The sequence below is a fragment of the Poecilia mexicana genome, unplaced genomic scaffold (genome assembly GCF_051168715.1).
Source record: "Poecilia mexicana isolate PSO_F unplaced genomic scaffold, ASM5116871v1 scaffold_3, whole genome shotgun sequence".
Classification (NCBI taxonomy): Eukaryota; Metazoa; Chordata; class Actinopteri; order Cyprinodontiformes; family Poeciliidae; genus Poecilia; species Poecilia mexicana.
The window spans coordinates 34,737,887-34,765,255 of NW_028263372.1; the positions used below are offsets into that span (position 1 = coordinate 34,737,887).

Genomic DNA, 27,369 nt, shown 5'->3' on the forward strand with positions numbered 1-27,369 from the left:
AAAATGGACCAGGTCCAGTAAAACACATAACAGCAAAGTTCACATGGAACACCAGAACCAAACGATTAAAATATTGATCAGGAAATCAGTGTCAATACTTCAAACTCTCTCAGTCAAACTAGGAAACCACATCAAGATCCTGAGGGACTTTCTGGTTCTGACCAATAAACACATGATGCCCAAACAAACCGCAGGCGGCAGTGATCGACAGAAGAGTACGGCATATCAGGAGCATCGCAGATAGAATAAAAGAACAAAATTTCCACCAAACTCAGAAATTTCCAAGTGCTTTTTAAAGATTTCTCAGAGTATTCACAAAGTTTCTTCTAGCAAATTTTCAACTTTTCAAACTGAAATTTTCGCGTTCTGTACGAATGTCTTTAGATTAATCTAAAAAACATTTTTTGTTTCTTCTGAAATGTTGACTTTTCAAAAATTTCCAATTCTTGTAGAAAATTTCTGAGATTATTCTGAAAATTATTTTTTTCTAGCACATTTTTGACTTTTCAAACTAGTCCTAGTTTTTTTCTAGAAAATGTCTAAATGTCTCAAAATTTCTGAGTTTTGTGGCAGAAATGCACTCCTCCTTTATCTTCTAGAAAAGGAGGTCATTCTAACTTAAATGGCCTTAGCAATGGCTAACATTAAGAAAGAGCAACATCAAGAAGAAGCTTGGGAAATACCAAGAACTCAGAGAAAAGCAGGGCGTGTCTGACTGTCAGTGCTGGTGGGGCTGTTGCCCTGAAACTGGAGGGATTACTGCAGCATATTTCAGGAACAACCCTGGAGACCTCTGTCCAGAAAAGTGAAGTCTTCTTCCCCCCTGCTAATTTTTGGCTTTGCTGAATTTTCAACCTCATTGTCGTCAAAGCTGACAGGAAGGCGTTAGGTGGGGGTGGAAATGTTGCTTTAGGCTTATATGACCAAAACAAATAATCATGTGTTTCATTTTCTCTGGAACTGTCTAGTTTGTCTAAAAAAAGAGAGAATCAGACAGTTTTAGCCATGCAAGGAAATGAGACAGCAAGTAAAAAAATCCCCCAAGAATCAGGTTAGCGTGTGAGTAGGAGTGTATTTACAAACCGTGCAAAGACGATACTGTAAGGTTAGGAAACATGTGACTGCATTAGATGAATCACTGTGAGTCACTTATGCTGCCATCATCTCCTGCATGTGTCAGTAACAGCATTACTAGTTTACTTCCTATTTTTACTCTTCCTATCAGACAACGTTTTGGATTTATGATTGGCCTTAAAAGGACCTTAAGACATTTTCAGATGAGTTTATAAACTGAGAGGAGATGAAGATCAGCTAATTTCTGACTCCTGGTTCTTCAGACAAGCAGCTCTTTGTTTCTTTACTTCAACATAAAACTTGTGAGGATCATCATCATGACTCCAGCTTTTATTTTCTTCTTCTTCCTCTCAGTGATGGATGTCTGTCTGGTAAGTTTGGGATTTCTGGTTTAATTTCCTCAGCTGACAGAAACCAATTTGAAGCAAAAAAAAAAAAAGCAATTATTGACAAACATACCTTCTTTAAAAAATATGTTCTTTATTAAAGAAAACATTAAAGCAGATTAGTCAACCAAAAGTTTATTAACTGGCTGTTAATGTGTAAATTTGTGTTTATGTTGCAGAGTGCACCTGCTGAAATGAAAAATCAAACCGGTGAGTTGAAAACGAAGCTTTACTCATGTAAAACGCAAATATTTCAAACCTAAAAATTTTCTGATTTCTCCTTCAGATGAGTTCACAGACGACGACCCAAGGCCCAAAGTTGACTTAGGTAAGGCACAGATTATAAATAAAACTTCAAAGTACGCAAATTAAACATTTAAAGAGTGAGTGGAGAGAAAGCAAATAAAACTTCCATCTCTGATAAATAAATTTTACTTAGAGAAATTTGCTTCTGAACTGTCACTTAAAAACATTTAAGTAATTTTGTTTAGGATGACGAGTGCAAATGTCCCATTTCTGCTTTTAGACTTCATGGCAAACAAAACACTTCATATTAGATACAAATATTAAAAATTCTTATAATGATGTTTAATTTACTAAATTAAATTACATGTTCAGTTTGGCTCCATTGTCTGTTTAGTGTCATTGCACTGGTAGCTCTGAAATATCAAATAATTTTTTTTTTAATTTTTCAAAGTTACCGTACATGAAACAAATTTATTTTCAAATGATCAAATGGATCAATTATGCTGCCAATGGACATGCAGCTACTGACTGAAGCACTTGTCCGGAATAATCCAAAAGGTAAAACCAATAATCACAGCTAAAGGAAAAAACCTGATGAGCAGGAAGTAAAAGAAAAACTGACAGAAAGTGAAAAAACTTAAATTAGAATAAACTAACAACAAAAACTATTCAGGAAGAGGAAAACCAGAACAACTTATAAAAACAGACCTGAAAGAACAAACAATGCAAAAACTATGAACCATAAATAAATCATAACAAAAGCCGCAAAACAAAACCAAAACACAGGAATCATGAAAGTTTTTTTTTTACCATCTTATTTCTTATTTAATGGAAACAAATCAACTGCTTTCACAGTGAACATAGTTGAACAACCACAGCTGATCTTGCTGGATTTGTTTCTTTGTCTTCGCTGACCATTTTACAGATTAATTTTATTCCAGTGTATATTTTTACTTCAAATTTTCAATTGTACTAAAATTGATATTAATCTATTCTCTCTATTTTTGTTGCAGAAAATCTCGTTCTCCATGGAGACGTTGCCGTAACAAACACCTTTTTCAAGAATGCAGACCCGTGTACAGCCAGAGGCTGCAAGTGGCCCAAATCTGGCCGTTACGTCAGCGTGCCTTACCAAATCTCCTCTGAGTTTTGTAAGCAGTTTTAGCTTTAATTTACAAACAAAATGTGATCAAATCTGTTATTTATAGAACCAAAGTTTGAATGGATGTAACTTTTCTGTTATCTGCAGCCCAGCAGGAGAAGAACATCATCCTCAGAGCTATGCAGAGCTTCCACCAGACCACATGCATTCGATTTGTCCCAAAACGTTCTGACCAACGAGATTACATCCATTTCTTTTCTCAACGTAACGGAGGGTAGGAAACAAATGTTCATTTAAACTCTGCCGCTACAGGAAGCGGCTCCATCCTTTGTTTCTGCTCCAGCTGCATTTCCATTAACCATAAAATGGTGCAAATTGAAATTACGAAAATAAATTTGCTTAATGTAAACGCAGCAATTTTGTATTTCGCAAACACCGGAAACACTTTTATCACATCACATGAGTCACCTTATCAACAAGTGGATGTTACTACTGGAGCAAACTACAAAGAAGAAGACAACAGGAAGTAGTTGGAGGATGATGTCGCAGCATGATTTTAACATGAACAAGCTCACATGTGAATTTATTTATGTCTTACTTAATATACAAAACTGAGAACTTTGCATTTTCAATATTTATTGTTTTTGTTGCTCTCAGCTTGCAATGTTGAAACCTCTCTCTGTCTGTCTAAATATAATGGTATTTAAAAGTAGCAGTGTCTTTGTGCAGGTGTTGGTCCTACATTGGCCGTCAGAGAGGGCAACAGTACATCTCGCTGGAGAGAAGAGGATGTGTGCACCACTCGACTGTGCAGCACGAGATTCTTCACGCTCTGGGTTTCCACCATGAGCAGGTCCGCTCCGACAGAGACAGATACGTCCAGATTCTCTTCAACAACATCCAGCAAAGTTAGCAGCCAAAGTTTTAACAGTTCATTAAAAAATGTAGAGTAAAAATACTTTTAAATTCTGACATCTTTTAAAATTGTATCCTGATTCATGAACAGGACAGAGGGGCAATTTCAAAAAAGTACAGACGAACAACTTAGTAACTCCCTACGACTTTACATCGGTCATGCATTACGGCAAGTGAGTATTGCTGATTTAAAATACATCCCTGTCTGCTAAAAACGCTTTAAAAACAAATACCTTCATGTATGAAAATATTTCAACTTTTAAGATTTCTTCTTTTGAGTTAGATTAGGTTTCTCTTGAGAGGGTTTTCAGGTTTATCATGCATATACAGAATTTGAAGAGTCACAACTAAAATCGGTAAATTGAAAAGTTTGCATTTTTGGGACAGCAACACAAAATGCCAAATCAGTCTGTCCATTTTCCACTCCATCCCATCATCACTCGTTACCAAAACCCCAAGATGATTCAACTCTTCAGCTGTTTTACATTTTTTGATTAAAGTGGAAAAACAAATGAGTACAACTATCGTGTTTTTGTTTTGTTTGCTTGCTAAAAGGACTAAATCTTATTTGCATTAAAGGAAACTAAAAACCCATTCATGTCTTCATCTCTGTATTTGACAATATTTGAATATATTATGCTTTTAAAACTGTTAACCTGCAAATCCCAGATTCCACAATTTCGTTTGAGGCTGAGTTTATCTTTTAAATCCCATTTAAAAACAGTCCTTTTTACACTGACTTTTAACTCAAACAGTTTTATTTCTTTTTTATGTTACGTTATCTCCCTGTTTCAGACAGTTTTTCTTGTGCTTGTATTTATTTTAGTGATCATTTTATTGAATCATCGTCAATTTGTTTTTTGTTTTTGTAAAACTCTTTTTCCATGGTATTACTTTGCATCTGCTTGTGTTTTCTGTAAGATACGACTTCACCAGTAACGGACAGCCAACCATCGAAGCAAAATCAAATCCTAACCAGCAGTTTGGAAACGCCCGTCAAATGAGCGCCAATGACATCACTCGTGTCAACAGGCTTTACGAATGCAGTAAGTAAAAAAAAATTTTAAAAAAACTGTGCGTATTCTCCTTATTTGTTGTTCTTGTTTCTTTATGAGCATCTTTTTTTTCCCATTTAACCCAGATACCTCTCGACGGCAGTATCGCTACTGAAACACAGCGTCTCAACGCACCAAATATGGAGCTACACTTCTGCCAAGTTTAAGAATAAAATATTTTTAAAAGTCTGTATTTTAACAATCACATTTTTATAAAGAAAAACTATGGCAGCTTTTTAAGTTGATTCAATAGAGATTTATATGCGAGCTCCCCCTGCTGGATAAAGATGGCATAGCATACTGTAGTTCAACAGGAAAGGTTTAATAAATAACTGCTAAATGAATGAATAAAAACTGTTTTGAATTGTATATCTTTATCTTGTACAAAGGAATAATTAAATTTTGCATCACAACTCTAAAGCTCTTTAAGTGGTTTTTTAAAATATATGATTGTTTAAAGTGTGATGATTGTTTTTTCTTTTTTTTCCTGCCGATTTGAAGGACTTCGACTTGGCGGGAAATTTAATGTTTTTGATTCTTTATTCAATGTTACATAACTTTGTGTTTTTGTGTTTAATGATGTAAAGCACTGCATTACTGCTGAAATATGCTATACAAATAAAATTTGATTTGTTTTTGATTTGAAGTGACTCTATAAACATCTATAAGGAGTCAATATTAAAGTGATACTTTTATAATAATGTAGAACAAAAAATGACATCAGTGGTAAAACATAACTTGACCTTCCTCCAAAGAATGAGCATGTTTAAAAACTCAATGCATTTCTTAAGATGATGCAAGAGCACCGTTGGAACTGACAGTAGGTTAAAGTCTAGCCAGTACAATGCTTTAAATAAACAGTCAAAACCACAGAAATGATGCATATGCTTTGGCTTTAATTGTAATTTGTACAGAATAAATGATATAAAGGAAATGTGAAAGTGTAAAATGCATTAAAAGCCATTAAAACTATACCTAGTTTTCTCTCATCATCTAATACATTAGGTTAAATTTAACTGTTTACTTGCTCATATTTTTAACATAGAAATTAAGTGAACTTTTTTCTTTCAGTACATTTTCTTTTTTGTGACATAAAACATTTGGCATTTTTAAAATTAATTATATAGAAAGCCATCTAATATTCTATTTTCAAGAGAGAAGCTGTGTTTTAAAGCCAAATGTATATCTGTTAACTGAGCTGTTTTTCCTAAATACTGTATTAAATTATAAACAGGGAGGCTTAATTATTTATTATTAATATATATATTAATATATTTATTATTATTTATCCCACAAATTAAAAATAACTGAGTCAGATTTTCTGAATCAGATATGAAACATAAAATGGAAAATGAGAGGATTATAGAGATTCTGGCTTGAGCATTTCAGATAACTTACGCTGCAAAAGTGACCCAACAAACCTGACCTGCTTCCTGCATGAGGCGGACCAAAGAAACAATGTCTAATACATAACTTCTACTTTCATGAGTCAGTTATATATTAATAACCAGGGTAAATGTGATATATTTCTCTGATTGCATGTCATTTATGTCTAGAAGGGAAGTTGTTCATTTTTAGGATGTTTAGGCCTGGAGGCCAACCTCTTCAACCCAGGAAGTCCTGCTGAGGGAAGAATCAGAACCAAGTGACATTAGCATATTTGAATGTCAACAGCATGATTCATTTATGCATTGTGTTTTACTCACTGCATTCATAAAGTTTGTTGATGCGGATGATGTCATTGGCACTCATTTTCTTTGAATTTCCAAATTTAAGGTTTGGATTGCACCTGGCAACAATGGTTGGTTTTCCGTTTTTGGAAAAGGCATCACTGAAAATAAGGCATTCGGTCATTACTGGCAATTATCTAGTTTACTGTTTCACATTTATGCACTTTTCTCTAATTAGATGAAAAACAACAACTACACACAGCAGGAGAAAAGAAGTTAATTTATATTCACATAGAGCAATACGTGCATTGTCATAAAAACTCACTTCCTGTACTCCATGACAGAGGTGAAGTCATAAGGAGTCCCCAAGTTGTTTGTCTGCTTCTTTTCGAAAGCAAATTTATAATCTACATCAGAATTCAGAGCAGAGTTAAACCTTTATGCATCATTTTTACACAGACATGTGAGTCAATTTATTTTGTGTGTGTGAACTAACTGGGTTCAATGTTGTCAAAGAGGATCCTGACGTAGTTGTCTCGGTCGGACCGGACCTGCTCATGGTTGAAGCCAAGAGCATGAAGAATTTCATGCTGCACAACTTCATTGTAAACGCAGCCTGGTTTCTGCAGGGACAAGTACTGTCCCCCATTCTGACGGCCCACGTAGGACCAGCACCTAAAATGTAAAAAACCTAAATATTTACAGTTGCACAAAGTTTTGTACTGTCAGAACATGGCCTGCAGTAGTAAGAAAAACTGAGAAGGCGATACATCACCTTCATTCATTCACATTCACACAAGTAAAAGTAAAAAGTTCAGCGTTGTAAAAGTCCTTCTAAAAGTATATTTTTAAAATAGTTACTCAAGTAATTGTAACCAGTTGCTACCCGACTCTAAGACAAATAATGTCTTAAATACATGAAGTTTTACATTAAAGTAAAACTTTAAAGTAATATCACTTTAATTAGTGATAAGAAAAATCTTAAAACAATAAAAAATGTAGAGTTCATTTTACTTTATAGAGTGTGATGCAGTATTGGTGGTGTAGTTTCTATTAAGTGTGTGTGTGTGAACTAAGTTTTTATTCACTTCTAGGGACCTATTTAGTCTACAATGTGGCATTGTGGGGACCACTGTGTTTGTGGGGACATTTTCATGGGGTCACCACGAAAATGAATGGAAGTCAAGGTAAAGTCCCCACAAGTCATAAAAACATGACTGTGTGTGTGGGCATGTGCATGTGTGTGTGCATGCGTGTGTGTGTAGGTGTGCGTGTGTGTGCGTTTGTTTGCAATACCTTGTGGGGACGATTTTCCTGACATATACTACGTTGTGGGGACCAATTGCTCCTTGTGGGGACCGGAGCCTGGTCCCCACAAGGGGAAACCCTGTTTTTGGGTCAGGGGTCAGAGTTAGGACTAAGGTATGAATTGAGTTTTGGTTAGTGTTAGGGTTAGGTATGTGATGGTTAGGGTTAGGAAAAGGGTAAAGGTAAGGTTTAGGCTTTAGAAATGAATGGAAGTCAATGGAAAGTCCCCACAAAGATAGCAACACAAACATGTGTGTGTGTGTGTGTGTGTGCGTGTGTGTGTGTGTGTGTGTGTGTGTGTTCCTACCCATCCTTAGATTCGATGTAGATGTAATCACGATGTCCAGGCTTCCACGGGACGAGGCGGATGCAGGTGGATTGGTTGAAGCCCTGCAGTCCCCTGATGATGATGTCACGCTCTTCCTGAGCTACAGACCGGTGGGAAACATGGAACTTTGTGTAAAGCTACATGATAACAAAGAGAGCTAATTTTATATTTGTTTTCATGAGTCGAAGGTAAAATCAAAGATCCTTACAGAAAGTTTCAGAGATGAAGTACGGCACGTAAACGTAGCGTCCTGATTTTGGCCACTTGCAGCCTCTGTCGGTGCATTCATCTGCATTCCTGCTCAAAGTGTTCGGCACTGCGATGTCACCCTGCAGCATAGCTGTTTCTGCAACACAGCAAAAAGGAAATGCAACATGCATTATGGGGAAGTGTTAATGCTCTGCACTGTCTGCTTGTTGTGAAAAATGTGTCTTTTTAGCTGCAACATGTACTATTAAATAAAGCTAAACCACAAATTTACAAATTTGACTAAGCAAGTGTTTGTATCTGCAATCAGGTTCCTTTTATTGTGACTATTTTGACTTTCTGTTTTGAAAAAATTGTCTTACTCAAGTCAGCTTTGGGTCTTGGAACGATTTCAGAATCACCCACTGACTCATCTGGATAAAAACAAGTAAAAAAAACAACACAGTATTACAGAATTAAAGATCAATGCATCAAATGCTGGTGATTTTACTCCACTCACCATTTTCATAATCGTCAACTGGTGCACTCTGCGACACAAATAGAAACAATTTCAACAAATGCAAACTTTATCAGATCACTCTTTCTTTTAAAAAATAAAACAGATTAAAAGTTCCTAAATATTTTTGGTTGCTTCAAATTTTAAACTTTCCAAAACTAAACTCACCAAAGTGACATCTGCCACTGTGAAGATGAGGATGAAGAGCAGAGCTGGTGTCATGACGGTGACTCTGAAAGCCAAAACTTCAGCAGTGATGGAAGAGAGGCTGACAGAAGTCTGAAACTGTGGATCTGATGCTCAGCTCTCCTGCTTTTAAGATGTTCACTCAAATCAAACACAGACCATATAAGGCCAATCAGTCTGTGTCTTTATTACTGATAGGCTGAGTTAAAACCCACAACATGTAAAACCTCAGTAAGACAATGGTGCTGTTCCAAGAATCTTGCCCGGATGTTCAGGTCTTGAAATATATGTGACTTCACCTTTACCCTGAATGACTTTTTAAAGTTCGATGATTTTTCATACTATTCTAGCAGCAGCAAAAACGTTTTTCTGTCCTTACAGTCCAGACTTCTATACTTTTCAGGTTATTTGTCTCTATGCACCATTCACACCTCAAAGTCACATTTTAATGTCAGACAAATACAAGTATTTTTTTCTAAAACAAAGACATTTGGCCATAACTACCATAAGTAAAGTTCAGAACATTTGTTTTGTGCAGTAATGGCAAAATGCAACATTGCGTCTGAAACATTTCTACCAAGAATATCAAAATCTAAACCGTACAGGTCGGCCATGTTGATTTCATCACCACCAAACAGAAAGTTGATTTAGTTCCTGCACGAATTGTCTCATTTAAAGCCAAACATTATTTCAGCATCATAAGAGGCTTGACCTGAATGTTACTGATGCTGCTGTGATGCACAAGGTGCTTGGGGGTATAAGGACTGTCCAACACATAGAAATGTCTATTTTTTAATCAATGTGCATTCTTTACAGAACAATTTTCTCCTCAAAGCATAGCACTTCCTCCAGTTTGGCTTCAAGATTTTATTCATTTTGGTAGAATATTTGTGCAGTAATTTTCTGTAATTCTCCTCTCTACAGAAAACCTATAGAAATGGTTTTGCTGGACAATTGTTCTTGGCTGAATGCATTTAAATATATAGTCAATATGTTCAGCAGTTACTAGTGAGCTTTTTAAATTTATATATATATATATAATTCCCTTCTCACCCTCCGCGGGTGGTCTCTTTCATCCTCTGAGCTCGGGTCCTCTACCAGAGGCCTGGGAGCTTCAGGTTCTCCTCCAGTATCTTGGCTGTGCCTAGAACTGCACATTTCTGGACTGAGATGTCTGATGTTGTTCCTGGGATCTGTTTGAGCCACTGCTCCAGTTTGGGGGTGACTGCCCCGAGGGCCCCGATGACCACAGGCACCACTGTGGTCTTCACCTTCCAGGCCTTCTCCAGTTCCTCTCTGAGGCCCTGGTATTTCTCCAGTTTCTCCTTTTTCCTGATGTTGTGGTCACTTGGTATTGCTACATCCACCACAACGGCTTTCCTCTGTTCTTTATCCACCACCACAATGTCTGGTTGGTTCGCCATTACCATCTTGTCTGTCTGGATCTGGAAGTCCCACAGGATCTTAGCTCGGTCATTCTCCACCACCTTTGGGGGTGTTCCCCACTTTGACCTCGGGGCTTCCAGTCCATATTCTGCACAGATGTTCCTGTACACTATGCCCGCCACTTGGTTATGTCGTTCCATGTACGACATAACACATATACATACATACATACATATATATATATATATATATATATATATATATATATATATATATATATATATATATATATATATATATATATTTATTTATTTATTTTTTGTAAATGCCTCCAGTTGACACTAGCTATGAGTTGTTGGTCTATATAGAAAGAAATAATTGAAGTGTTGGAGGGTTTAACTAATTTTTTTAGTTCTTTACTCATTTGCAGCTTCCTGTTTGATGGTGACAGTTCTAAAGAAGCTGCACAGAAGGAAATACATGTAGAAATTCATGAAGAAACAAAATTATTTGGTACGCTAAAAATAAAACAAAGAACTGCTTCAAAAGATACTCAGGAAGAGGGGAAATGTTGTAAGTTCATAGACCTTTTTCACCTTATGTTATTAGATTGTGTTTTTTAGACTATATCCTTTTTAATATTAGTAAAAACATCAAACTGCAGCATTTATTTTCATTCATCTTTTGATGACTATTGCTTAGAAAAACTTGATCAAAATAATTTCAGCCCTAAAAATCTTGTTGATTCCGGTGACCTGTCTAAACTCTGCTGAAGGTTCTAGTTTCTGGTGAAACGTTATTAGTTCACTTTCATTATTAGTTCCCTGTTCTGAAAATTTTACTTTCTCAGTTTTTTTTTTGTTTTTTTTCACATTTTTTTCAAGCCTGTGAAAACCCAAACGGTGGAGTTCAGCCACTCCCTGTGAGCTGCATAAAAATGGAGAAGAGACGAACCTGAACTGCATCCTGCATCAAACTCCTGCAGCATCTGGAAGGTTCTCCGCTTCTCTATACACACCATGATAATGTCACTGAACTGATAGTTAACTGTTTTTGCAGATTCTTTGAAATGTTTTCCTATTCTTTGATGCATGTTTGTCACTTGGCACATCTTTGTGGATGAATCACTGTTTGTGATTTGCCTTTAGGTCACCTTCATCATGATTCCAGCCGTCCTCTTCCTCCTTTTGTTCTCAGTGACAAATGTCCTGCTGGTAAGTTTGAAATAATGAGGTAAAACTCAAGTTTACCTCATTAAAGGCAATGAGGTAAACTTTACCTTTAATGAGGTTGTAATTATTGAAAATGAAAGACTAAGTTAAAATAAACTGCCATCTGAACCTGGGAATGAAACTCATAGTAGAAACATATTGTAAATGTAGTGAAAGGGAAATCAAGGGTGAAAAACAGAACACTTCTGCTTTTAGTAGAAAAACTGCTAAAATTAGCTTGGAAAAATATTTTTAGTGGAAATATTATTGTCATTTTGATTTTCGTATTTTCGCTTGTTTGTGTTTTTGCAGAGCACACCACTTGATGATGACAATGAATCTGGTGAGTTAAATAAAATCTGGATTATTATATAAATGTTTAAATAATGTTATTTTTCTGCTTTTTCAGTGGCATCATGTCTTTATACATGAATAAGAGAGAGAATGTTTCAGCTTTGCTAAAAGATAAATGTGCAATGTAATAACTGAATATTCATAATTTAAAGAACATCACGTTGGATGTTTGGTTTGCAGCAGGAAGAACAAAACGGCTTTTGTGTTACGCAAAATGTAGAAAACACAGATGAACACGGTGCTTAATGGGAGATAATCTAAGCTTTAGAGAAGACAGTAGGAGAATTACACTAAAACAGTGCTAAAAGTTAACTTATGTAAATGTAAGTTAGTTGTTGGTTGGGCTTATTTAGGTAGTAGATGCACAATTAAAGCAGTAATTGTTTTAATATTGATGTTGATTTTTGGGGATTTTATGTTTGATTTGCAGTAGAAACCCCTAAGCTGCTTGATGACATCGCCATCCCCGACATTGAGACCAGGAATGCGGACCCATGCACCGCCAGAGGCTGCAAGTGGCCCAAATCTGGACGTTTTGTTAAAGTGCCCTACGTGATCTCCCCTGGCTTCTGTGAGCAGAACTGATTGGATAATTATTTACATTAAGCAATCAATGTTGCCTTAATATTGATTTCATTCAACTGACATTGGTAAAATATTCTATTGACTGAACGTATCTGTAGCAAAGAAACAACGCAAGTTCATCATTAATGGCCTCAAGAGCTTCCATGGCTGCACTTGCATTCGTTTTGTCCCAAAGAGATCATGTCATCGCGATTTCATCCGATTCTTTTCAGGCGACGGGTATGAACACACACACGCAAGCACACACACACACATGCATGCAAATCCATGCAATTCAAACTGTGGACTTTGTTTTAACTGCCATTCAGTTTAGCAGCTGTATTTATGCCTAAACCAGACATGTTTCCTAACCCTAACCTTTGCTAGTCTATTCCTAACCCTAACCTTAGCCCAAACTTAATTCACTCCATACCTCTAAATGTGGCTTCTCTGCTTAAAATAAAGCACGTTTAACATGCCAAAGGAAATAAAACCTTTTCAACAATATTAAAGGATAATTTACTTAAAACAAGCTCCTTCATTATGCTGAAATGTTTGTTTTTCTTATTTCAAGTGTGCTAAAATATTTGCACAAGAAACTCAACCAAAAATGCTTGGAAATATTTTATGTTTTTGCAATGTGCACATAAGAACACGGACGCACTGATCCAGGAAAACTTTCTGTTAGAAAAGTTATTCCAGCTCCTTTAGTGGCTTCATCGAGGAGAGAAACAGCTAAACACAAACAGGAAGTCACAGTGAAAGTTCAGCCAACAGCTTAGCAGCACAACCACAAATAATCACACCAGAAACAATAATTAAACTTCTATTGGGCCCCAGCCTGAGAATGTAATTATTTCCTAAAAATATGTTTAAAATGTTGCCTATATTTCAGATGTTGGTCCTATATTGGACGTCAGGGCAAAGAACAGAGAGTCTCTCTGCAGAAAATCGGCTGCCTGTATCGCTCCACAGTGCAGCACGAGGTTCTTCACGCTCTGGGCTTCAACCATGAGCAGGTCCGCTCCGACAGAGACAAATATGTTTGGATTCTCTTCCAGAACATTAAGAAAGGTACATTTGAAGTCAAAAGAATCCATTTCATTATTCTGTACTTCACTTACACAGATTAAAATAAAGGTTTTAGTAAATTTGTATCTTTAAAACATACTTTATTCAATGATGCAAGTCCAGAGGATTGTTAAACATTACATTCCCACAAAAAGTTTCAAATGTTTGTTAAAAAAAGTAGTGATGGAAACAGAATCACCAGGATCTCTTCACTCTGAAGAGCCATTCAAATGGTTCATTTGAAAATTATACATATTTCTATGAATGAGTCATTTTATCCCTGATATGGTTTAGATTTTCAGGAACCTGACATGTGAGGATGAAGTTCACAAAACATTTTAATCAACTGTGTCAAGTAAAATTTATATTTTTGCTCAAAATGTGCAAAATGGAACCAGTCAGCTTAGCAGAAAAATGCGTATGTATGTATTTTCATAATATTAAGTATATAGCATAAAAATATAAACATTAAATACCCAAGAAGTTCATTACTACAGGTTTTGTGTGAATTAATAGCATTTTAGTTCTATTTGTAATATAGAAACTAAATAAAACAAACAGAAGAGAAAAAAGTACACTTGATTCGCTTTTTTAACTGTTACATCAATCAGTTGACCATAAGTTTAACTAATAATTGTGACTGAATGTTTTCTTTGTTTTGAATCCCTGGATAGGAGAAAGGCACAACTTTGACAAAAAGCAAACTAACAACCTGGGGACTCCATATGACTTCACATCTGTCATGGAATACTCCAAGTGAGTCTTTATGAGCGTGCACGCAGTAATAAAGTATAACATTTCCTCTGCTTTAATCATCTTCACTGTTTTTGTTCTTTTAAAGCAAAGCGTTCTCCAAAAATGGGAAACCAACCATTGTTGCCAAATGCAACCCAAACCTAAAATTTGGACACGCCCAACAAATGAGCGCCAATGACATTGCCCGTGTCAACAAGCTTTATAAGTGCTCCTGGTAAAAACAACAAAGATAAACAACTCTTTATCTACATCAAATTACTTATTAGTTTTTATCTTTCTTTCGTTCGTTGTTTTTTTACCCAGAACTGCACAGACTGAAGAGGTCGACCTCCTGCTGCTGCTGCTGATCTGAGGCCTCACAACAAAAAGCTGAGCTAGCATAAATATAGAATATTCTTCTGTCCTTTTCTTTAAATGAAAAGTGGAAATCACTGTCCTGTCCGGTTCTGGAAGAAGTTTTTGTCAGCAGGTGGATCAGAATTTCATTGCATGTCAGCCTTGGTACTTATAACCACTGAAATAAACAGCAAGCAACTATAATAACTATAATCACCACTTTTATTTCCCTGCTTTTATGTTTTTGCTTTGATCATCAAAGAATATAATTAATTTGCATAATAAAGAAGCATATTTCAAAGAAAAGATGGTTATGGTGGAATCATTGTTGGGATTTTTGCTTGAAATACAGAAGAGGATTAGAGCCTCTGAAAATATATGCAGAACGTATATTTTCACACATACGCACACACACACACACACACACATACACACACACACACGCAGACACACACCCACACACGTTTGTATTCTGCATAATTGACTGTCAGAATGAGAAATTAAAGACAAAATTCTGCAGTGTTTTCTCATATTTATTTCATAGTTGCATGACAGTCAAAACACTCAGACACTTATTATATTTATTTACTTAAAAGTTAAGAGAAGTACATCATGTCAAGAGTACTTAGGTACAAAAGTAAAACCTATTCAACAAATATGTGGCAACAGTGAAAAAATACTTTTTAAAAATAAAATCATAAAAGTCCAATATATTTTTGGCCTCTTGGTTGAGTCAGGTCTGCCTTGTCATCTTTTCATTGGATTGCACAAGTCAAGATAGCTCAGGGTAAATTAAAAAGTTAGTTGATGCCTTTTCATTTACCTGGAATTACCTTGAATTACCTGGAATTACCTGTGTTTGACTCTGAATCTTACTTGCCTGTGAAACCTCCAGATATTCCTGTCTTCTTCTTCTCCTTCCTGTTAGCTTCTTTAAACTCAAAACTACCTGATTAGCTTATTTGAAACTCTAGAAAACTTTGATAGAGTGCAACTTATTTGAGTTTTCAAATTTTCTGTGTTTTCACTAAAGAACACAGAAGATAAAAATATAAATAGATCCTATATTAACCAAACAGTTGAGATCTTTTTACTTTATGTAGCAAAACTTTAATAAACTTGAAATCATTGCCATTTCAAATTTTACAGCACATTTTGCCTTAAAAATTAACTAACTTTAAAAATATTTATTATTTAATCTTTCTGTAAATTGTCACATAAAACATCAATAGATGGCAGTGGTTTCCGAGTGTCGGGATATTAAAATGAAGTACCCCGTCTATCCCTTCACAGCAATAACTCAAGAAAATTATTACACATTTTTTAACACATGCTTCTTTATTAGGCAAATTAATTACATCACTGCAGAAGTAATCACTACAAAGCAGAATTTCCTTTTTTCCTGTAACATTTCCCTCAGTACTTAAGTAATTTGTTAATTACTTAAATACCAAAGTAATTAATACCAAAGCAAATACAATAAAGCAGAAACATAAATGTGGTGATGCTTGCTGTTTATGTCTAAATGGTTATCAGTGATCCACCTTGTGGCAAAAAACCTTTTCCAAAACCAAACCATAATTTCCAGCTGTTTATTAAAGAGGAAGACATTATTTTTTTATGCTAGCTCAGTTTGTTTTTTGATGAAGCTTCTGATCAGCTGCAGCTTCTGCGGCCGGCGTCTTCAAACCATGAACTTCTGATTGTCTAAAAAACAAACATGAAAAATGAGAAGGACTTTCTGATCTACATGTAGACATGTTTATTTGTTTTTCCTTACAGCATTTGTAAAGCTTGTTGACACGGGCGATGTCATTGGCGCTCATTTGTTTGGCGTGTCCAAACTTCAGGTTTGGGTTGCATTTGGCAACGATGGTTGGTTTCCCATTTTTGGAGAACGCTTTGCTTTAAAAGCACAAAAACAGTGAAGATGATTAAAGCAGAGCAAACTTTATACTTTATTACTGCGTGCATGCTCATAAAGACTCACTTGGAGTATTCCATGACAGATGTGAAGTCATATGGAGTCCCCAGGTTGTTAGTTTGCTTTTTGTCAAAGTTGTGCTCCTTTCCTGTTCATGGCATCAGAACACAGAAAATATTGAGAACTCTTAACAGTCGTAATTATGTGATTGGTGATGTCATAACTATTTTTAAGCAATAAATTTGCTGAAACTAAGCAGCTTTATTTTTAAAATCTTATTTTTTTTTAATCTATATAAGTGAAATACGAAATAATGAAATTAATTCTTTTGACTTCAAACGTACCTTTCTTAATGTTTTGGTAGCGAATCCAAACGTATTTGTCTCTGTCGGAGCGGACCTGCTCATGGTTGAAGCCCAGAGCGTGAAGAACCTCGTGCTGCACTGTGGAGCCGTACAAACACCCGTTTTTCTGCAGAGAGATTTTCTGTCCTCCGTCCTGACGTCCGATATAGGACCAACACCTGGGAGGTAAACACAGAGTCACCGGTGGGAAATAAACACGTTTTCAGTTTAAATGTTGTTCGCCTAAAAACCCAGGTCTTTGCTGGATTAAAGTGAACTCAAGCAGACCGAAAACTGCTCCAAAAGCAGGAAGCGGGCAACAGCGCAGGGCACTCTGGGTAAATACAACCAAAACAAACGCACTAGCCGAGCGCTAGTGGGAGAAATGGCTCGTTTTCTTTTGTCAAGAAATCCTGTAGGATTTGTCAGAAATCCTACATTGCTAACATATGATGCTTTTGTTTACATTTTGTAAAGTAGGAAGTTTTGCTGATGTTTTCTTTGGGGTTTTTTGTGTCATTTCCTTCAGAATTATTTGGTGCATCGCCCCCACAGGCCAGGAGGTGAAAATGGTTGGTGTGACAGTAGTGTGAAAGTGAAACCCAGCAGTTGAAAATGTAAAAATGTAACAAATGTAACAAATGTTTCAATTTTGGTTCCCAATCAATCTGAGTCCTCTGACACGTTATTCAGTAATCACATCAGCTTAAATAAATATAAACTTAATCCGTTCTTTGCCAGATCCACTGGTTTTGATTGCAGGATTTTTTTATTTTTTTTTGCAGTGATTTTTGCTTTTTTTATATGTATATTTGTGTGTTTTGAAGTTCACATCATTTATGTGTTTGGCTGTTTGCTGCATGTTTGCACCTTCTTGTTTGTCCCTGTGTGAATGTTTATTCACACAGGGACCTTATCGGTCCATAAGGTAATTGGTTGGGGATAATAAAATAAACTAAAATGTGCTAAAATATATTCCTTCCAAAACAGGTTTTGCATCTTACTTTGGAGCTGTGTGTGTGTGTGTGTGTGTGTGTGCATGTTCATACCCGTTGCCTGAAAAGAAATGGATGTAGTCACGATGTCGAAAGGTTCGTGGGACAAAACGAATGCAAGTGAGCCCATGGAATCTCTTTAGGCCATCAATGATGAACTTGCGTTGTGTCTGAGCTACAAATTAATTAATTTAATTAATTAAATTACATTGAATTAATTGAAAATTTTACATAAATAATATTAAATAAATATTAATGTTGTTAATCATCCAGTCGGTTCTGCTCACAGAAGTCAGAGGAGATCTCGTAGGGCACGTTAACAAAGCATCCGGATTTGGGCCACTTGCAGCCTTTGGCGGTGCATGGGTCCGCATTCCTGGTCCGAGTGTCGGGGATGGCGATGTCATCAAGCAGCTCAGGGGTTTCAACTGCAAATCAAACACAAACCCCCAAAAATCAACATCAGTATTAAAATAATGACAAACCAATTAAATTAATTTGGTTTCAGGGAAGATTCAAATTAATTCCGATAGGAAGGAGGGTTATGGGATACGATCTAAACTTTTGAGAAGACAGTAGGAGAATAACACAAAAACAGTGCTAAAAGTTATACTTACATAAAGTATGTAAGTATAACTTACATAAATACTTACTGTTTAGGACAAAAACAGTGCTAAAAGTTAAGTATACTTTTAGCACTGATGCCAAAGTTTAGATCGTATCCCATAACCCTCCTTCCCGTCGGAATCAATTTGAATCTTCCCTGAAACCAAACTATTCAACTCATTAAACGTGAAACCATCTTCATCCGTTTTCTACATTTTACGTAACACAAAAGCTGTTTAGTTCTTTCTGCTGCAAACCAAACATCCAACGCAAACAAGGCAACCTGAATCTTGAGCAGTTTTGCCACAATGACTTCATCAGAATGTTTCTTTAAATTATGAATATTCAGTTATTACATTGCAATAAAACCTGTACATTTATCATTTAGCAAAGGTAAAACATTCTCTTTCTTAATCATGTATATTAAGACATGATGCCAGTGAAAACACAGAAAAAGTATTACGGTACATAATTTTTATGTTCGATAAACTCACCATCATCCTCATCATCAACTGGTGTGCTCTGCAAATTAAATAAACAAAAATGACAATCATGTGCCTGCTAAAAATATTTTTCAAGGCAAAAGATTATTTTTCTATTAAACAAAATATAAGTTATTACTGCTGTTTTCATTTTGCCTAAATTTAAAATAATTATTTATATTGATTAATTTCCAAGTGCAGATGCTAGTTTATTTTAGCTGAGTTTTGTAATCATTTTCAATGATTATAATAGTTTCACTGAGCATAAACTTGAGTTTTACCTCATTATTTCAAACTTACCAGCAGGACATTTGTCACTGAGAACAAAAGGAGAAAGAGGACGGCTGGAATCATGATGAAGGTGACCTAAAGGCAAATCACAAACAGTGATTCATCCACAAAGATGTGCCAAGTTACAAACATGCATCAAAGAATAGGAAAACATTTCAAAGAATCTGCAAAAACAGTTAACTATCAGTTCAGTGACATTATCATGGTGTGTATAGAGAAGCGGAGAACCTTCCAGATGCTGCAGGAGTTTGATGCAGGATGCAGTTCAGGTTCGCCTCTTCTCCGTTTTTATGCAGCTCACAGGGAGTGGCTGAACTCCACCGTTTGGGTTTTCACAGGCTTGAAACATTTTAAAACCACCACATTTTCAGAACAGGGAACTAACATCTAATGAATAACAGCAGCAACCAGAAACATCACCAGAGCTGGAAGATTCATGTCACCAGAATCAACAACAGTTAGAGGAGTGAAGTTAATATTAATATCAAGTTTGTCCTAAATGAAATCATCACAACAAGTAAGAAAATAAACATGCAGTTTGATTATCTAAAAAGCAAAACATGATTATAATCTAAGGAAAAATATCTAAAAGAAGAAGTCATAACTTGTTCATACTGCAAATCTTCCTGACATAAGTCAACGTTTTGGTAATTTAAATCTGATTTCTTTATAACAGGGGGCCCAAAGTCGGTCCTGGAGGCCCGGCATCCTGCACGTTTTAGTTATCACCCTGGTTGTAGTAACAACCTTTCCAGCTTGTCAGTGTTCCTCTTAGGGTTTTTAATGAGCCGTCATTTGATCCAGGTGTGTTAAACCAGGGAGAGAACTAAAACATGCAGGATGCCGGGCCTCCAGGACCCACTTTGGGGACCCCTACTTTATAAGGTCAATGTTCCAGTAGCTTTCTTTTTTAAAAGAAAGTCTCATGACCAAGATAAATGGAAAGTGTTGAGTTTTCTTTTATCATTTTGTATAGATTTAATGCAACTTCCTCTTTAAGCAACAAACAGCAAATGAATACAAGGAAACTAAACAGTTCAAAAGAATACAGAAGATCCTGTTCAATGCAATACTTCTGTGCCGGGACAAAATGAAAACATATATGTAGTATTTTTTTTATCAGGTTTTATTTATGTAACACTTTTAAATAGTTTCATTCTTGTATCTCTTACCGACATTATAAGTTCACAAAAAAAGGCAAGATGGCAATAATATTGTCAAAAGTCATAACAATAAACACAAAACAATAATGAAGAGAGATAAAAACAACAAATAATGAAATCTTTTCTGTGGTAAGACAGTCCACACATTCTGCTCATCATGGTATTTTTTACCGGTCATAAAGTGAACAGTGAGTATTACTGTGTTAAAAGGCCATGACTGGGCTCCAGCGTATATGACAGCTGGTTTTTAAAACCTTACAGAGGATGTGAGATAAAAGCCCCAAATGTTCTGGATCCAGGTGTTAAATGTGGGAGGCTCTGGTTTTAGCCTTCGAATGGTTGTGCATTTCAGTGTATAAGTAGTATTTTAAATCAAATCCATTCAAATTATCAACAACTTGGCATTATTAACTCAGCAAATGTTTTCCGTTTCTTTTTATTCAGATTCTGTTCCTTTCTTTAGGGTAATTTAAAGAAGCTCACAAAGGGAAGTTGATTTTATCTTTAGGAGGAACTTGGTTTGCTTTTCTTAGACTGTGCTCACCTCATTACCACGAAGCACATTTTCATCACTAGATGCATGCAACACTGAAGCAACATCAAGTCCCAGAACATCATCGACGCTTGGTTTCTATATGTGTGAGAAGAGATGTTCATGTTAAAGCCATTGCAGCAAAATGCAGAAGTAGAAGTAGAAAAATATTGTTGCAAGATTAGGCTTCTTCTAAAGCAGCATTTCAATCTGGTTGAGTTCTGGTCTTGAGTTCATTAAAACACATTGATTAAAGTTTTGTTCAGCTGTTCAGCTCTAGATTTGTTGATGTGCTCTGGATTATATTTCTATTAATGAACCAATTTGCTCTGAGTTTGGTACCAGGTTTCAGGTGTCTGTTTTCAGTTGCAACAAAAAATATATTTCACTGGAGTTGTGCTGATGGGTCAGCATAAGGCATTGCATAGTTGTAAAAGAAAACAACAAAGGCTCCCTCCTTTTAAACATGCCACAGTATGTTCACATTTCGCAGATTTTTCTTCTTCCATTCATGTTTCTACTGCTTCTAAAAACAGTCCAAACACTTGTCAAAAGTTTATGTTTTTTGAAGACTGAAAAATGACCAGTTTCAATAACCTAAGGAAGGTAACTTCACAAATCAGCAAGCCCAGCCTTCACCAAGCAACCCAAACAGATCCCCAGCCCATTTGGTCAGCTGGTTTTCCCACTGTACGCACTGTGCAATGGCTGCTGGAAAAAACAAGTGTTTTGTTGTTGACCTACCATCCAGAAACCACTTGCTGCATTCTTGTTGGTTGTGCAGGAGGCTCCACTTCTGCTTTTCAAAAATGTACAGTTGTATAATTGCACATCTCTTTGCAGCTATTTTCATGTGTGAGTGTAAACATTGACTTGGGGGTCATGGCCAGCAGTACCTTGTTTGGATTTAAAGTGACAGAGGCCCTAAACAGCTCATTCAGACAGGAGCTCAAAGTAGGCAGAACTGAGCAGACATACATCTCAATTTGTGCAAAAAATAAATAAATAAATGAATAAAAAAAATGTAATGAACATGTTTTGTATGTCCCATAAACCTATGCTAACCTGTTCAAGGAAGCATATGATGCGGTACCGTCCATTTAGTGCTTAAGTGTCTTTTGTGGTTTTTCTTGATATTTTCTCCACCATTTTCTTGTTATACTTCCCTAAAGCTCACACAGCTTCCTCTTAACCTGTTATATTCACACATTAAGAAAATGACAACATGACAACACCCAGATTAAAAAAAAAAAAATTGAACATGAAACCTTTTTTTTTTTTTTTTTTTTTTTTAGAAAACGGTCATGATAACAAAGTTACCATGACTCTCAATGCGGGCAGAGAATAAAAGGAAAGACACTCTGTGATCAGATATTTTGTTGTAGAGGTCAGAGTTTGTGTTTTCTTTTCAACTTTTGTCATTTTTTAACTGCATTTTTATGCTGAAGTTTTTGAACTTTAATTTGAGTAAATATCTGACTGAGACACTTTTACTTATAGTTAATTATCTAGAAAAAAAGCTGAGTACTTTGTCCACTTTGAATAAATGAATACATAAAGTGTGTCTGTGTATAGGTAGAATAAAGATTTTTAACAATTTTTGTGTCACCAGATGAAGAGAAAAATGTGTCCCCATAAACACACCAAAGTCTTGATGGCGTCATAAAAACAAATATGTGCGTGTGTGTGTGTGTGTGTGTGTGTGTGCGTGTGTGCGTTTGTTTGTAATACCTTGTGGGGACGATTTTCCTGACATATACTACGTTGTGGGGACCAATCGCTCCTCGTGGGGACCGGAGCCTGGTCCCCACGAGGGGAAACCCTGTTTTTGGGTCAGGGGTCAGAGTTAGGGCTAAGGTATGAATTGAGTTTTGGTTAGGGTTAGGTATGTGATGGTTAGGGTTAGGAAAAGGGTAAAGGTCAGGTTTAGGCTGTAGAAATGAATGGAAGTCAATGGAAAGTCCCCACAAAGATAGCAAAACAAACATGTGTGTGTGTGTGTTCCTACCATTGGCCTGAAAAGAAATGGATGAAGTCCCGCTCATTACATCGTTGGGTAAAGCGAATGCAGGTGTGCTGGTGGAACTCCATTAGGGCCATAATGAGGAACTCAAGCTCTACATCACCTGCAGATAAATTAAACTGATTGAAGTGTCTACTATTCTTAGCTGGATTAAATAACTGATTGCTATGGTGACATGGTTCCAAGATGCACATTTTAAATCAGATCTACCTACTGTAGTCATTGGAGAACTCGACGGGCACATAGACCAGGCTGCCTGTTTTGGGCCACATGCAGCCCTTGGCAGTACACGGGTCGGCATTCTTGACTGAAGGATCAGGTATGGCAATGTCGTCATGCAGAATGGGTGTTTCTGCAGCACAACAGAAAAGCACAGAAAAAAATCCACGTGAATAAGAAAAGCAGAAGTTATAAATAAACGTCAACATTCCTGTGCGAGGCAGAAAGGCGCTATACCTTGTTTCCACATTATCCACCTAATTAAATCCCATATTTGCACAGGCAAGTTAATTGGGACCGTTTCAAAGTTTCGTTTGAAAATGTGGAAATTTTAGTGATTTATTTAATCCATTCTTTTTTCAAACATGCAGCCAAAAAAAGATATAAGCCCAGATGTCTGAAAATCTTGCTGGATATGTGAGCCTATATCCAGAACCGTGCCGTCAAACTATGCTTGGGCTTTTAGCTTGCTTTCTTGGTATTTATGATTTCATGTGATCTATTTTTAAAACAATTTAATTTTCCTTTAATTTAGTGATGAAACTACAATAAATGGCAACAACTAATTGGAAAAAAAGAAGAAAACTTTCAAAATATTTTTGGATAAATGTCAGACAGGTCGGTATTATTTAACTCACCAAAATCATCGTCAGTGTCAACCGGTGCATTCTGAAAAATACATTAACTGCACAGTTAGCTTCACTGCTAATTAACTGTTTTAAAGCAAGATTTATGTTTCAAAGTCCCACTTTTCAGCTTTATTGTGAGCTACATTTAAGCTTAATATCTACATGAATTTGGAAGCTCCCTGTAACATCACTCATCAATCAGACATTTTGAACCTTGAACATGATTCACAGGACATAAAACAGAGCCCAAACTCACTATCCCAAACTTACCAGAGACATATTTGCCACTGAGAGGAAGAGGAAGAAGACAAAAGTTGAAATCATGATGGCATTCACCTATAAAGCAAAAATAATCAGTTTACTATCAGTGAAATGCATGTTTGGGAAATGGCAAGAGACTCTGAGGAGGCAAACTGTCAGGCTGCAAAGCCACTATGTGCTCTAACGTTTGCAACATCTCTATTTTCAGTGTGCATGGCTACCTTTAGACAAAAGCTGGTCAGACTCACATCTTCAACAATCAAACTGTAAGATGTCTGTTGGTGTTGGTGTACTTGGGGATATCTGTAATTTCTCTAAGCATTATTCTTATTAACCTTGGAGGGATTTTGCTTCAAAGCCATAGTGAGTTTTGAGGAGCTTGTTAAAAGTCTGAATAACCCAATAGGTATGTTGTTTTGCTAAAATGTATAATTAAAACATAATTATCCTTAGTTTTGTAATTGTGGCAACATAAGAGCGAACTCTAAATGCAGAAACATAACTGCGTTTAATGAAGTTACTAAATAAAGGTCAGTAACCAAAAAAAGGAGACTTAAGATAACCTAGCAAACAAAAAACCAGAACAGATAACATCTCGCAATGACAGGAAAGAAACACCCAAAAACCAATTAAACCTCTTGCAAAACAAGATCTAATGCAAACTGAAGATTAAAAAATCCCAGAAACCATGATAACAGGACTATACTGATTTCATGAAGGGTTAAACTACAAAACTTAAAAATACATTTTTACTCTGATATTCATGAAAATGCCTTCAGCCAGCCACTAACAATGCACACTAAAATCAACTAATTTTGACCCGAATGTTTACAGTTTAGATATTAGGGATCATTAGGTTCTAATAGGACATCAGAAAAGTTCAACTGAGGTTACCACATCTTCAACAGAAACTAAAACCCTAAAGACCAAAAGCCTTTAATCAGCCCAACAAAACCTGACTCATGTCACAGAATCACTCAGTCGTCACCGCACCAGTTTTGTGCTCCAGCATCTCCACACTTTAAAAGGCAACTTTTAGACACTGTTATCTTAAAGAAAATGCTGACTTTAGTTGAACATTTTAAAGTTCATCTGCAGGTTTACACAGTAGTGTATGATTTCCTTTCCAAATGACTTAATATTTATATGTTGTCCTGACTGAGCATCAAAGCTTAAAAAACAGTCCTTCTGTCAACGAAGGTCAAACTAGCAGCAAAAAGCCAATCTCATAAACTGGATCTGTTATATTGTTTATTTACTTTAAAGAACCAAATGAGTGAGGTGACAATATGTTTCTTTACCTCAATTCTTTAAACTTTAATTCAATTTATTTCAATTTATATCTACAGCCAATCCACAACAAATATCATTCCAAGTCACAATAATTAAGTCCAATTATACAAACAGATCTTAAGTCAGTTACTTACAGTCCAAGTAATCAAACATTACAAGCTCAGTTTGTTATTCTTGAGACTCTGACTTGCAGCAATAAATTCTCCTGAACAAGCATAGCAACAGTTACTATAGATGAAGGCCGGGATTTTAACGTGGTAATTTCAATTAATTAATAAGATGGTGTTAAAACATTTAATGCAACTAATCGCTTTTTTAAAGTAAAATTGTTTTTTTGACATACAAAGGTTCTGACCGGAACCTTTGTATTGACGTTTCTGGTGAGCCTGTAAATGTGACGGACGAGCAACATCCGGAAGCAACAGCGATGGACGACAAAGTCGCTTCTGTTAGTCCACTGTCAGTTTTTTCAAAAAAAGAAAAAAAAAACATCTGATTGGACGCTGGGAAAGACTATTGTTCTGTTCAAGCTGTGCTAAAAGGAGTTAGCCTATCAGCAAAGCTAAAATAGCACCTCAGTGCTAAAGACGTAGCAGCAGCATTAGTGTTTGCACCCACAGTCCATATTTCCAAAGAAGCTCCAGAATGATAAGAGATTCCTGAAATACTGGGTGGAATAGAACTGTGCATTAAACTGATAGTTAATCTAAATAACACATTAAAAACAATATATATCTTTAATATTGAGCTCATTCAATAATTTAGCAGCAAAAAGGTTGTTTGAATGAAAAATGTTTTTTGATTAAAATGCAATTTATTACGGAACCTGCAATTAACTCAGATAAAAAATTTTAGTCGAGTCCCGTCACTACTATCTCAAACTGAGCATGTATGTTGTGACGGCTTAACATGAAGAAACGTCCAGCAGAAGCAGAGCCTGGATCAGTGTGAACAGCCATCTGGGGTGTTGAGAAGGCGCCCATCTGTTTGCAGATGCTTGGGTTGTGGTTACCAACTCATGAAATGAGAGTGAAACTAACTGGGTACTAACCATTAGTTCACCATTATCTAATGATGAACTAATCATCACTTCTAGCTCGGTATCAAACTGTTGGGAAATACATGATAGTTTCTGAGAATGTCTTATCATTTGGACTCAGTATTATAATACTGTCCTACTTTCTGTTTTTCAGTGATTCTGAAAAACTACTCCATGCATTTGTTACTTCAAGGTTAGACTGTAATTCTTTACAACCAGGAAAATGCCATTAAAAGGCTTCAGCTGATCTAAAATACTGTAGCAAAAGCTGACAAAAATTAAAAAGAAAGACAATATTTCTCCTGTTCCAGCTTCTCCTTGTTGGCTCTTAAATTTAAGATTCTCCTTCTCATACATTGAAACCACATATTTATATACACTGGCTAAAGAGACACAAACACATTTTATCCTCAGTCTGAAGTTAAGCTAGACAAACCTTTTCTGATTTTGCGTAATTAGAACTAACAAATTAATTTTTAAATCCTAAATGCCAGAAAACTTGGCGAAAACATTTTTAAAATATTTTTTGTGACTTTTCTCATATTCAAAATTGTTCATGCCTTTCAAACTAACAACCTTTAATGCGGTATTAGTTTTTTTTTTTTATCAGGCCCAAATTTCTGTGTTAAAAATACTTTTTTTTATTGATCTCATTTAATTTTCTAATCTACAATGTTGTGTTTTCATTCCAGATTATGAAACCAATGAAAATATCAACTTGTGATCAATCAATGTGTTTCACTTTGACAACTGAGTTACTGAAATAAGTAGTTTTTTCTCTAATTTACTGAATTTAATAACTGATCAATAACTAGATAACCAGATGTATTATATAGATTTCTCTTCAAGCATCCATCTTTCTACCAGTAGGAGGCAGCATTGCTCCGCTGTTTTCCTTCTACACGGTTTGTGTGTTT

The 27,369-nt window shown here is 35.9% G+C and overlaps 4 protein-coding genes and 1 long non-coding RNA gene across 6 annotated transcripts; 2 read left to right on the forward strand and 3 right to left on the reverse strand.

Moving 5' to 3' along the window:
* The first annotated feature begins 1,154 nt into the window (after nucleotides 1–1,154).
* Nucleotides 1,155–5,418, forward strand: LOC106932798 (hatching enzyme 1.2-like). The gene is made up of 9 exons (XM_015011679.2): nucleotides 1,155–1,445; nucleotides 1,640–1,670; nucleotides 1,747–1,788; nucleotides 2,720–2,857; nucleotides 2,956–3,082; nucleotides 3,538–3,716; nucleotides 3,815–3,896; nucleotides 4,645–4,769; nucleotides 4,865–5,418. Exons 1-9 carry the CDS (start codon nucleotides 1,392–1,394, stop codon nucleotides 4,891–4,893), a joined length of 807 nt encoding a protein of 268 aa, XP_014867165.2. The 5' UTR covers nucleotides 1,155–1,391; the 3' UTR covers nucleotides 4,894–5,418.
* A 236-nt stretch (nucleotides 5,419–5,654) lies between these two features.
* LOC106932797 (hatching enzyme 1.2-like) lies at nucleotides 5,655–9,105 on the reverse strand. 2 transcript variants are annotated; one of them, XM_015011678.2, is made up of 9 exons: nucleotides 8,956–9,105; nucleotides 8,791–8,818; nucleotides 8,654–8,704; nucleotides 8,293–8,430; nucleotides 8,064–8,184; nucleotides 6,945–7,123; nucleotides 6,774–6,855; nucleotides 6,485–6,609; nucleotides 5,655–6,398 (listed from the first exon to the last, which is right to left on the reverse strand). In XM_015011678.2, exons 1-9 carry the CDS (start codon nucleotides 9,007–9,009, stop codon nucleotides 6,331–6,333), a joined length of 846 nt encoding a protein of 281 aa, XP_014867164.2. In that variant the 5' UTR covers nucleotides 9,010–9,105; the 3' UTR covers nucleotides 5,655–6,330. The 2 variants fall into 2 exon arrangements, with proteins under 2 accessions (XP_014867164.2, XP_014867163.2); XM_015011677.2 differs by having other exon boundaries at nucleotides 5,655–6,401.
* A 2,065-nt stretch (nucleotides 9,106–11,170) lies between these two features.
* Nucleotides 11,171–14,957, forward strand: LOC106932799 (low choriolytic enzyme-like). The gene is made up of 9 exons (XM_015011680.2): nucleotides 11,171–11,354; nucleotides 11,508–11,573; nucleotides 11,883–11,913; nucleotides 12,355–12,495; nucleotides 12,608–12,728; nucleotides 13,384–13,562; nucleotides 14,234–14,315; nucleotides 14,401–14,529; nucleotides 14,619–14,957. Coding segments are annotated over exons 2-9 (738 nt in total). The 5' UTR covers nucleotides 11,171–11,354; nucleotides 11,508–11,519; the 3' UTR covers nucleotides 14,620–14,957.
* Nucleotides 14,958–15,970: 1,013 nt separating this feature from the next.
* Nucleotides 15,971–19,602, reverse strand: LOC106932787 (high choriolytic enzyme 2-like). Its single transcript, XM_015011663.2, has 9 exons — nucleotides 19,522–19,602; nucleotides 19,303–19,368; nucleotides 19,015–19,042; nucleotides 18,202–18,342; nucleotides 17,969–18,089; nucleotides 16,920–17,098; nucleotides 16,642–16,723; nucleotides 16,432–16,556; nucleotides 15,971–16,358 (listed from the first exon to the last, which is right to left on the reverse strand). Exons 2-9 carry the CDS (start codon nucleotides 19,354–19,356, stop codon nucleotides 16,336–16,338), a joined length of 753 nt encoding a protein of 250 aa, XP_014867149.2. The 5' UTR covers nucleotides 19,357–19,368; nucleotides 19,522–19,602; the 3' UTR covers nucleotides 15,971–16,335.
* A 3,396-nt stretch (nucleotides 19,603–22,998) lies between these two features.
* LOC106932789 (uncharacterized) lies at nucleotides 22,999–23,926 on the reverse strand. The gene is made up of 3 exons (XR_015762568.1): nucleotides 23,869–23,926; nucleotides 23,226–23,363; nucleotides 22,999–23,114 (listed from the first exon to the last, which is right to left on the reverse strand). It is a non-coding gene; the product is annotated as an uncharacterized LOC106932789 (long non-coding RNA).
* Nucleotides 23,927–27,369: the final 3,443 nt, after the last annotated feature.